The sequence below is a fragment of the Hyaena hyaena genome, unplaced genomic scaffold, assembly GCF_003009895.1.
Source record: "Hyaena hyaena isolate Hyena2069 unplaced genomic scaffold, ASM300989v1 scaffold_689, whole genome shotgun sequence".
Lineage (NCBI taxonomy): Eukaryota > Metazoa > Chordata > Mammalia > Carnivora > Hyaenidae > Hyaena > Hyaena hyaena.
The window spans coordinates 638,416-650,572 of record NW_024081322.1 but is presented as its reverse complement, the minus strand read 5'-3'; the positions used below and the strand labels follow the sequence as shown (position 1 = coordinate 650,572).

General features: G+C 33.5%; 1 protein-coding gene across 6 annotated transcripts in view; it reads left to right on the top strand.

Moving 5' to 3' along the window:
* RAPGEF2 (Rap guanine nucleotide exchange factor 2) overlaps positions 1–12,157 on the top strand; it is a 246,596-nt gene that overhangs the window by 124,263 nt on the left and 110,176 nt on the right. For 4 of the 6 annotated variants that reach the window (XM_039217429.1, XM_039217431.1, XM_039217430.1 and 1 more), the window contains exons 5-7: positions 1,118–1,193; positions 2,763–2,930; positions 5,313–5,330. In XM_039217429.1, coding sequence (XP_039073360.1) covers positions 1,118–1,193; positions 2,763–2,930; positions 5,313–5,330 — 262 coding nt within the window. The remainder of the gene's footprint in view (positions 1–1,117; positions 1,194–2,762; positions 2,931–5,312; positions 5,331–12,157) is intronic. The other 2 variants (XM_039217432.1, XM_039217428.1) reach the window with 1 other exon arrangement.

Genomic DNA, 12,157 nt, shown 5'->3' with positions numbered 1-12,157 from the left:
TAGTGTTCACAGAGCATGGCAGAATAAATTTGCTGCTGTGTTAAGGTGGGAGTTGTCACAGGTAGGACAAAGGTGCTATGTCTGACTTTGCTAGTGGAAAGTTTGAGGAGAAATGGGCTTGTAATATGCCCATCCACTTGAATTAAGGAAAGGGTTTTTTTTAAATTTTATTTTGATATTCATTTATTTTTTGAGAAAGAGACACACAGTGTGAGCGGGGGAGGGGCGGGGGGTTGAGAGGGAGACAGACTCCGAAGCAGGCTCCAGGCTCTGAGCTGGCAGCACAGAGCCTATCGCGGGGCTCCAACTCACAGACGGTGAGATCATGACCTGAGCTGAAGTCAGATGCTCAACCAACTGAGCCACCCAGGTGACTGAAGGAAAAGGTTTTAAGTTGAATACCTTGTCCTTAAACTTACTTAGAATAAGTTGATTTGAAAATGTGGAAAAATTAAGCATACTTTTTAGGTGAAAGAAATGCTTAACTAAACAAGTTAAATTATAGAAGAAATTTTATATACATTTTATACTTTGTATATTTTTATAGCTTGCCATTGATTCAGTTCTCATTAGAATATTAGAATATTCTAAGTTTTCACCTAGCTGGGAATAACTTGAAACAGCCTAACATATGGGCGTCTGGGTGGCTCATTCGTTAATTGTCTGACGCAGTTTGAGCTCAGGTGAGGATCCCACAATTCATGGGTTCAAGCCCCATGTTGGGCCCTGCACTGCTGCTACTGGTGGGGAGCCTACTCGGGATTCTCTCTCTTCTCCCTGCCCTTGCTTACTTACACTCTCCCTCTCTCTCTTTCTTTCTCAAAATAAATAAAATTAAACAAACAAAAGTAAAACAGGCTAACATAAAACACGTTCATACTGGTGTTCTGTTACTTACATTATTAATCTGGAAACATGATATTGAACTTTTTCACAAAAATATGTCTGAAATTTACGAATTTGAATGGTTCTATATAAATAATGATTAAAGGGTTTCTTTTTCTCCAGCAGTTGTTTTTGGTTTTGTTTTTATTTATTTAGTTAGTTATTTTAATTTATTTGGAGAGTTGGCCTAAATTCACAATTTGTATTTCATAAATCTTTTTTTTCTTCCTAGCTTTGGCAAGCGTTCTGCAGGAAGCTTTAGGCGTGGCTGTGAATGCATTGTTTTAGAGCCTTCTGAAATGATTGTGGTAAGAATACTTTTGTGAAGACTTTTCTTCCCTAAAAAAAATTACAAAAATAAAAGCACTTTTACACAGTACTTATAATCATATATTATATATTTTATAACTCTATTTATTCCATAATTTTTTATTATTATGAATCTGAGTTCATAATCCTAATATTGTAATTATTTATAAGATTCAATGAAATGAGGAAGGTAGAAGACTCAAGGGGCGAGTGCCTAAATGCTTAGTGCTTGAACTTTGTTAATCAATCTGTGATAGTGCCATTTTAATTGAATTTGGGGAGGATCTTTGAATTAGAGGATTTTAGCCCTCTTAATATGAATTGGAATGAGTGAGATACTTCAAAGGAGTCTTGGTAATATGTATTCAGGCAACAGTTAAAGAAACCAAGTCCTGTTTTTTGTATATCTCTTATGGTAGATATATATATATATTAAACTTTATGTTTTGAGAGTGTGCGAGCGGGAGAGAGGGGGCAGAGGAAGAGAGAGAAAGAATCTTAAGCAGGCTCCACCCCCAGTGTGATGTCTAATGTGGGGCTTGAGCTCATGACTGTGAGATCACGACCTGAGCCAAAATCAAGAGTCAAACGCTTGACAACTGAGCCACCCAGGCACCCCGGTCAATATATTTTTTAAATCCTACAATTCAGCTAAAATGAGAGATCAAGATCTCAGCAGGGTGTTTAATCAGCATACTAGTCTCCCAGGTTTCTGGCCTAATATAGAAGATGATGGAAGCTTTTTTTTTTCGTTTTTAATAAAGTATTTGGTAAAAGGCCATAAGTCTATTTTCAGAGATTTGGGATTTTCCCTTATGATGAAGAGAGAAATTTATTAGAATGAAAACTTCCTTGCCAAAGGTAGTGAAAATCTTTGGTAAAATTTCACTAAATTTACTCTTAAGTAAGAAAGTAACATGGTGGTGAGTGAAGATTTAGGATTAGAAAGTGTGGGTAGTTACATAAGTATGATGAGGATTGACCTGAGGTAACTTTTATGCTAGTTGGTCCATTTATCAGTTTCTAAAATGGTGAAAATGAGGAATTATTTTTTTTAAATAACACTATTTATAAAAAAAAAGAAACTGAATTCATAGATTGAAAGTAGGAAGAGAAACCCTAGTAACCTAACCAAAGCCATTCTGCTGGCAGTCCCGTTTGAGTCATTTGGGATTTGGGGGTTTTACAGATTTACTCATATACATCAGAGTTCAGACAATGGGACTGTTGCTTTCATAATGCGAAGTAATGTATCCTGTGAGTTCTCTTTCACTAATAAATCACTACAAAGATTACTGAAAATATCCTTCCCTTTAAACTGCAGGAAATTCAAGAGTTACTCATATTGCCCTAAGTGGAACTGAAAATGCTTCTTCATAAAAGAAAAGTTACTCAAAACCAATTAGTTCCAGAAAGTTCAAAAACGCTTAGTCTGTAAAGATAGTTTGTCCACAAATGTCTTTGCTAAATGAATGAATATGGAGTTATCTGTAAGTTTTATACTGCGTCTAATCTTAATATGGAATGTTGTATTTGAGGAAATATGTTTTTGGGTTTTTTTTTTTCAGGTAGACTATATGGATGAAAATGAAGAATATTTTCAGCGTCAAGCTTCTCATCGACAGTCTCGAAGAAGATTTAGAAAAATCAACCAGAAAGGTGAAAGACAAACAATTATTGACACTGTGGATCCTTATCCTGTGGGCAAACCACCTTTGCCTCGAGGCTATCATACGGTAAGTTATTGAAGTATAATATTTTTATTTATCTTTAGTTTTTTGTTGGGGATTTTGTGAAAAGACATTTGCATTTTCTACTTTAGATGAATAAGTCCTTTCTGGGATATGCTTATCTGAAGTGTAGGTTTTGCTGGAAACATATAGTATGAAGAGTTTTAAAGAACATTGAAATAAGATTTCAAAAGACACTTTATTTAGCCTTTTTACTCCTTAAAATGTCCTCTGAGGTTAGCTTTGTGATCAGCTATACAGTTGTAACTGGAATAGTTTAAGTTCTTGCCTTAGTCTAAAATTTTACACCCCTTAACCAATAACTGGTATCAGACTTACTTTTTATTTAAAAGGTAGATATATAAAAATTATGTTATTTTCATAGCATTGCGTTACCACTGTGAAAAAATTTCCTGAGAACTTTTTGTTTTTAGTATGATGAAGTGAAAGCATAATTTGAAGGGATGCTTTTAAAAATCCCAATGTAAAGATGGTCTGATGTATTTCTGATAGTTTCAAAGACCCTTTTAAATGCTACAGCCCACTCGATCGTCATTTATTTCATAAATATTTGAGAAACTATTTTTATGTTTGAGGAAACCGAGGCACAGAAAATGAGTGATTGTAGAAGACCCCAGTATAGTCAGTTTTAAAACTTTATGTTTCTTCTTTCTTTCTTTCTGCTTAGCTGCACTCTGCTTCTTTCCCCTCATGGCCAGTCCAAAATAGTTGAGAAGATATTTCAGGATTTCTATTTTCAATAAAAAAGTAACATGAGTTCTTACATATGTCATTGTAAAGTCAAAGATGGCTTGTCTGTAGCTATAAGACCATTAAATGAGTAGTCATTATAGGTGAAATTAATTTTAAAATAAAAATATGAAAAACAAAAATAGGTAATTGAAAGCTATTTTGCATTTCTCATTTGTTTTTACTTGCACTTTCTTTCTTTTTGCAAATAAGTATAAATACAAAATACATGGGAAAATATATATAGACTTAAAATTATATACTCAACTTTTAGTAACTTTTAGCGATATGATATACTTTATACCTGCACTTCTACGTTGTATTTCTGAGAGCTCTTTTTGTGTGGATATTTAAGGAGTTTTGACCACCAGCTACCCGCCTACTCCTCTCACTACCCATGCACTATTTTAATTTAACATGAATTTTATAGTTGAATCATTTCATTGAGCTCATTTGGGAAGGGTTGCTTTTTGCACATCATAAAGAGAGCTTTGTTTGTCCTTTGGAGAGATTTGGTGTTAAAAAAAACTATGAAAGGTTTTTTTGTTACCATTGTCTGTAAAAGAAGGTAGTATTTTTAGTGTTGATACAGCATCTTGGGAGAAGGAAATTTGGATTAAAAATAGTTGTACATATTAATAGTTCTATATATTATAATATTTTAGTCTGGTACTAATATTGTTAATATTCTTTCTCCTTGGGAATTATTTTTCCATACTAAGATAGGGAAAGTGTGAATTTCTTAAAATTTCGTGTTAATGCTGATTGGTTTAACTTTATAGTTCTGCTTTTCACACTTGAGTTGGGGAAATCATTTTATAACTGTTACTCTCTTTTATTTCCATTGCGTTCCCCCTTTATGGAATACTTCACTCACTTTCCCTGCATGACTTCCCTTTTTTGATCTGTTTTATAAAAATGTGTAGGTTTTTTTATTATTACAGGATTACTTTTTTTAAATTTAATGGTTTAAAAAAATACTGTACCTCGTCAACAGATACTTTTATGAGGGAATATTCAGTACTAGGATGAAAAGTTTAACTTGATTACTAATGGATCATGACCTAGCCTACTAATATGTGACATGTTGGTATTAATTTTACTAAATGAGTTCAGATTGGCAATAACATAGTTATAATGGAAAATATTGGATACTTTTTTTGTGTGAAAGTTGTGTTTTAATTATATTTATATAATTATATAATATTTACTATTTCACCTAAATACATGATTTTAACATATGAAAACAATAGAATTTTATTTTGTATATATGGTACCATAGGATAAAAAGAATGAAATGAAAGTTATTAATCTTCATTAGCCAGAAGTCATATTTACTTATTCTTAACAGAAATATTTCTTTTTGAAAGAATCCTAGTATTGTGGGACTGAGGGTGAAAAGTTTATTTAGAAGATGCATGATCATACTTCACAGGTGATTTTAAATGATTTCAAATGCATTTCAAGTTGCATGGCTATAAAACATAGAGAACATTGTACATATAGCCAATTCTGTATGGTCATACTTAACCTATATTTTAACATTATCTTCGTTTTGGCAGATGTACTATAGCATGTCTGATAATGTTCATCTTTTCCTTTCCTCCTTTATGGCACTCATTTCATTTTGGCTCAAAGGAATGCACTAAATCTCAGGTATTGTAATTTGTGTGTGGTCTCCTAATACTAACCCAAGTTTATTTGTGAGTTTGCATTGTAACTAATGAGTTTATAATATTGATGTGTTTGGCTTGGTCTTGTTCTTTTGTATTTTGCCCTGATTTAGTAAAATCTCTTACAGTGAAACTTTGAGTTGTTTAGGTGATCCACAGGCTGCTTTATTTGTGCAGATGTAGGGATGAATTGTCCACCTTGTGCATCTTAGATCCACTTAGATCCACCTAAGTATTACCTAATTATTTTTAAGAATGAGTGGAAGCACTGATTTTTAAGAATGAGTGAAGCACTGCTCGTAACCAACATGATTTGCAAGTAAAGAAATGAAGGAATAAAGACAGATATGGGAACCCCATTAGGAATTTATATTTATATTTTAAATGCTGTAGGTAAAAGCTTTAAATTTCAGGAAATCTCAATGTAAGAGCATTTTGGGAGGCCACTAGTAAAATTTTAGTCAGATAGAATAAAGGCTTAGTCAAAAAGGAAATGAGAATTTAAAATGGCTTGTGTTTTCTTATTTGCACTTTATTTTTAACCAGATTTCATGCTTTATTTCATTCTATATTTTAATCAAGAGCCTATAATACATAATATCTTTGCTCATTTCTTTTATGCCAGCCCATGACTAATTTATGATTGTTAGTGTTACTCTTTTGAAATTGTGGGTCATATTGGGGGTTATCAGAGAACCTGGAGTCAAGGAGGAAAAACTGATTATTTATCTGTGGTCATTAATTGGTTAAGGAACTAGTAAAACTTTGCAATTGTGTTTTCTTACGGCATAGGAAAAAGATCATGAATAATTTAATTCACATTAGAAGAAGTCTATTGTCAATATAATATCTTTGGCTAGTATAGTAACCTTGCCTGAAATCATGAAATATTTGTATAGGTTTTCAAATTAAAATGAGTCAGTAACTTTATGTTCTGTACAAGAGAATAATTAAAACGCCACAGGTATCATGACTGCTGTATTGTATGAGCTTTAGAAGCACTGCTAAATTTTAAATGATGTGGTAAATCTTAAACATTTTCATAGCTTTTAAATTTAATAAAATGTTGATGTAATTATGTAATTTTTTTAATTGTGCCAGAGTTTTGAGCTTTTGTCTGGCCAAAGTATACTTCAAAATATAGAACTTTAGTTATTTTAAAAGATACATCAGTATATAATTAATCTCTTTCTTAATATGAAAAATTAACACTTAGTCTAATTCCCATTTAGAACTAGGAATCAAATTTAAAATGTATACTGAGTTATGATCTATCCCTGATGTATACTCCTTAAAGTTAGATGTATTATAGTAGTTTAAAACAGATTGTAATAATTTTCTTCAGAAACATGAGTACACAGGTAGTCCATATAGAGTGTTTTCAAGACACTTTTTCAAGGCAACTTTGTGAGGTTTGCAGAGAGAATAAGCATTTAAAAAATTTTTTTAGGTTATTTATTTTTGAGAGAGAGAGAGAGACAGAGCATGAGCAGGGGAGGGGCAGAGAGAGAGGAAGATACAGAATGCAAAATAGGTTCTGAGCTGTCAGCACAAAGCCCAATGTGGGGCTTGAACCCATGAACCATGAGATCACGAGTGGAGCCAAAGTCGGACGCCCAACCGAATGAGCCACCCAGGCACCCCGAGAATAAGCATTTTAAAATTCAATGAGAAGGGAATATTGGAGATGGCTTTCATTAGAGTTTTCTTCCATTTTGATGAGTTGAGGTTGCGGCTGTATTTAAGACTGCCAAAACATAGGATGTGGCACAGATTTTCAGTCTTAGAGTGAATAAAATAATAGAGAGGCAGGTATTAGATAAGGTTCTTGGCAGAGGCGTGAAGGTTTGGGGTCAGCCTCTTTAGAGACTTTGGACAAGTTTATTTTGTCTTTGGGTTCAGAATACAGTAGGGGGAAAATTTTGTTTATTTTACCCATAATTACAGGCCCTGCCTGTCTGCATTTATAGGTAACTGATTCTTCCGTGTCTGTGATTTATTCTAGAAGATGTTGAAGGGGAGGACTTAACGTACCTGACTGGCGTGGTGGGGAGATTGGTACATACCTGTTCTGCCATCTTCTATTTTTTTTTTTATTTTAACAAAAAGTTAAATTCAGTTTAGAAAGATCAAAAGATCTTCTCAGTTTACGAAGATCAAAAATTGTACAGAGAGAGTAGACTGAAGACTGAAGAAAACTTGTCCTATGCTACATGGCAATTATGTGTAGCAACAGACATTTCAGCCTAGGAAGTCTGAAAGAATTAAGATGCTCTCAGTGCTTTGAAGTTCTGATTGACTTTCCACTCCCATTCCTACTTACTCCAAAAAGAATGGGTCTGTTTTATACAAATTTGAATTAGGAGGATAACATAAAACACATTCATAAAGTTTCAATCAATGCAAAATTTTTGAAATAATGGAAACCCGTTGATCATATAAAAAGATATCTCCCACACTATTTTTTAGTTGTCCTTTTCTACAATATGAAAATATACATCAGAGCACTGTTTAATAATTATGTATTAAATTTTTCGGTAGATTAGGCTTAGTTTAAGATTCTTGGTGCAGATGTATAAAGGTAATAAAAAATGCTGCATAAAATTATTAAGTTAATATAATGTAAGTTAAATACAATGTAACATTAAAATATAATGGGAAGAATTTTTTTTGCTATAGTCGGTATTAATACAGCATCTATAAAATGGCACCAGTGTAATAAGATTGATTCATGCTTGAGGCTTATGGAAGTGAGTCCCATTTTTTTTTTTTTTTAAATTTTTTTTAATGTTTTATTTACTTCCAGGAGAGAGAGAGAGAGACAGCATGAGCAGGGGAGGGTCAGAGAGAGAGAGGGAGTCACAGACTGAAACAGGCTCCAGGCTCCGAGCCGGCAGTCAGCACAGAGCCCGACGCGGGGCTCGAACCCACGAACCGCGAGATCACGACCCAAGCGAAAGTCGGACGCTCAACCGACTAATCCACCCAGGCGCCCCGAGTCCCATTTTTTATAAGGTTATTCTTTATAGCATTATAAGATAATTTCTATTTCTTATAATGGTTATAAAATCATTCCTAGGTTATATCTTATATAGCTTTGAAGTAGGTTTTTTTAAGAGATTTAAGTTGGTGTTTCATTTTCAGTTAAGGACTTATGGTAGGTTTGGTTAGTTTCAAGAAATGATTAGATATTTATTAGTGTTTGTGTGATTATGCACACTTATGTGATAATAGTGTTTTTGACATGGGCTGATGTTCTTGCATTAGGAATAGTATTTTCACTCACTTTATGGCTTTGCTTTTTCACTTATTTAATTTTTTTACTGGAATCTTCTTAGTTTAACCCAACATTTCCTACTTTTCATAGGAAGAGACTATGTCGTCACTAATAGATCAGTGGCTTGTATATTTATTAAATTTCCTAGAATATTAAGGTCTTAGAATTTTAACTTATAACAATCAGTTCACATTATATTATACCTGACCATAATTTATTCATATGATATTTTAAAAATCTGCTTATATGCTTGTATACAAAATATTTAAATCTAGGGGAAATTTCTTAATTATTTCAACATTTTTTGTTCTTTAAATTCATTAGGCATTTGTTTGCTAAAGCCTTTGTCTTCAATAATATCAGTGCCTTTCTGTGAATTAAATAGGATGGAGTTTCTGAAAATGTGGATATTCTCTTTCTTGTATCATAGAAAGGAAAGCACAGTATTTTCATTTACATATTCTTATTAATTTAATGAATATTTATTGAGTGCCCACCTTGTTTCAGGTTTGTGCCAGTCTCTAGGGCTATAAAGGTCTGCAAGACAGACATATTTTGCTCTTCTTGTCCTTTTAGTTTCATAGGTAATATAGATAAATAAATGGGCAACTAAAATACAGGGAATTCTCAATACTGTGGAGGTTCATAAACAGGGTACCTTGAGGAATCAGGCATGGTTTTTTGAACAGACTTAATGTCTTGGCTCAAAGGAAGATATTCTTTTTTTTTTTTTTTTTTTTTAATTTTTTTTTTTTTTTTTTTTTTTTTTTTTTTTTTTTTTTTTTTTTTTTTTTTTTAATGTTTTATTTATTTCTAGGAGAGAGAGAGAGACAGCATGAGCAGGGGAGGGTCAGAAAGAGAGGGAGTCACAGACCGAAATAGGCTCCAGGCTCTGAGCTGGCAGTCAGCACAGAGCCCGACGCGGGGCTCGAACCCACGAACCGCGAGATCATGACCTAAGCGAAAGTCGGACGCTTAACCGACTAAGCCACCCAGGTGCCCCTCAAAGGAAGATATTCTTTAATCCAGGAAAGCCCAATCAAAATATGAAAACTGAATTGGTAAAGAATGGAAAAAAGAGGAGTAGAGAGAGTGTTAGATAGTACTAATAAATGTGTGTGCGTGTGTGTGTGTGTGTGTGTGTGTGTCTGTACACACACACACATACGCTACAGATTGCTAGATCCTAGTTACTGTATGCATGTCTGATGTTTTATATTTGCATCACAGTTTTAACGTGTCAAAAATATTCTTTGCTTTTCAAACCCATTATCAGCAAGCTTACTGGTTCTTCTTCACCTAGATCATGTTTCATTTTAAAATCTTGAACAAAGCTCCCTGTGGAAAGGTCTTTGAACAATAGGTGGACGTAACAATTCTGTGCCATATGTGCTGCAATTTCCAGCAAAATGCAATGTGTTAAAACTGCTGCAGCAGTCTCAGTTTCCTTGCTTTGGGAGGGACTGTTTCCCTTTCTTGCAGTTACAATCAGGTATTTATGTTCATTTAATTTATACAGATTGGGAAATTATACTATAGAGTGTATATAGATATTGAAATGTAAATCAGGAAATAGTTTAAAACAAGAAATGATTTCTCCTGTGCTATTAACAGCATGCATTACAAATTCCTGCAAGGCAGTTGAGAATAGTGTGCAGTGTGCTGTTTACCCAAGTTTCAGCTTCTGTTAGAGGATGTCTATTTTTATGTATTACATCATCTCTGCTGCAGAACTCCCGTGTCCACTGGGATTTACTGTTCTTTCATTCCATTTTGAAAGAAAGCTTGTATTGATGTCATAATTGGACCCATCTTTTGGTTGCACTTGGAAATTGAAAGTAATAAGGGTGTTGTGTAGCAAATCATGCAATATTTCAAGCAATTTATTTGTCAGAAAGATCATTGCTACTTTGTCCTGCCTCTAATTGTGAACACTGGCGGCTTTCTGTGCTTGTATATGTTTTAAATATACTTGGCCAAAATTTAGCTTTTAGTCTCAACTGCAAAGATCCTGTTCATCTTAGACTGTTTCATTTCTTATGTTATTATTTTTTTTTTTCATGAGATTTTGCAGCACTACATGCTTATTTGAAAAATGTCTCTTTGGAAAAATCTACTTTGATATTCAGACCTATTTCCTACTAGTGCTGAATTGATCTTATTACAATTAAGTTATCAGTAAGTTGTCTGTTTCACTGTTTGAAATATTAGGTGACTAAGAATGTTCCCTTTTGATTTTGAATCCAGTGTTAAAACATTATTAACCTGAAATGCCTTTCTATTAGCTAGAAGATATTGTTGACCTCTGGATGAGGTTTGTATTCAGTTTATAGGTGTAGGATTTAAATCACTTGTGAAAGAAAATATTTAAACTAATTATATTAAAATGATTTAAAATGCTTACCGTGTTAAACGTATTTATATATGTAAGATCTCCCCCAGTCTCTCAAAAAAATTAGTTTTTATCCAGATTTCAATAGGAAACCATTTTTCCCTTTGCTTAAAAAAAAAAAAAAAAAAGAAAGAAAGAAAGAAAGAAAAAGAAAAAACTGATTAGGAGCAAACTTAAAGCACTTTTAACAGCTTTGGGGCGCCAGGATGGCTCAGTCGGTTAAGCGTCCAACTCCCAGTTCGTGGGTTCGAGCCCCGCATCGGGCTCTGTGCTGACAGCTAGCTCAGAGCCTGGAGCCTGTTTCAGATTCTGTATCTCCCTCTCTCTCTGCCCCTTCCCTGCTCACGCTGTCTCTCTGTCTCTCTCCCCCTCAGAAATAAATAAAATATTTAAAAAATTTTTTTAAATAACAGGTTTATTGAGTTATAATTCATATACCATACATTTTATCTATTTAAAGTGCATAATTCAGTGGTTTTTATTTTTTCTTTTCTTTTTTAAGTAAAATACACATAACATAAATGTTATCATAACCATTTTTAAATGTATAGTTCAGTAGTGTTAAGAATATCACTAGGAAATTTTTGACTGACTTGAACATAGCCAGTCCACATTGTACCTAGTATCCTTTGTGGTTTAAATTACACACATGCTGAAAATAACTAAGATACTTTGGGAAGAAAGTAATTATACAATCTGTTCAGGGAAGAAGCCTTATTGAGAGAAATTAGAGAAAGAGTATTAGAGAAATTTCTTATGGACTTAGTATGGGATCAAGCAGTCCTTTATTTTTTCTTCTTTCTTTCAAGTGAAACATAGGTGATAGTTGTATGTAATATGGAATTTGAATTGCTAGCCTAGTGGAGAAATGATGTGATGGTCGAGTGAGCCAGCCTGAAATATGAATTGCTTCTTGGGATGACTGATTGGCAGACTAATTCAGAAGAGATGATTTTGAGGATGAAAAAGAAAATAGTCAAATTGTCTTGATTTTTACTTAGAGATTGAGGATAATAATGATAATTGGTCACTTGTGGTTTGCTACAATCCAGATGGCATTTGCAAATGTTTAAAAATAAAGTTAAAATCTCAAAGAGTGTCTGGGTGGCTCAGTCAGTTGAGCAGCCAGCTTTAGCTCAGG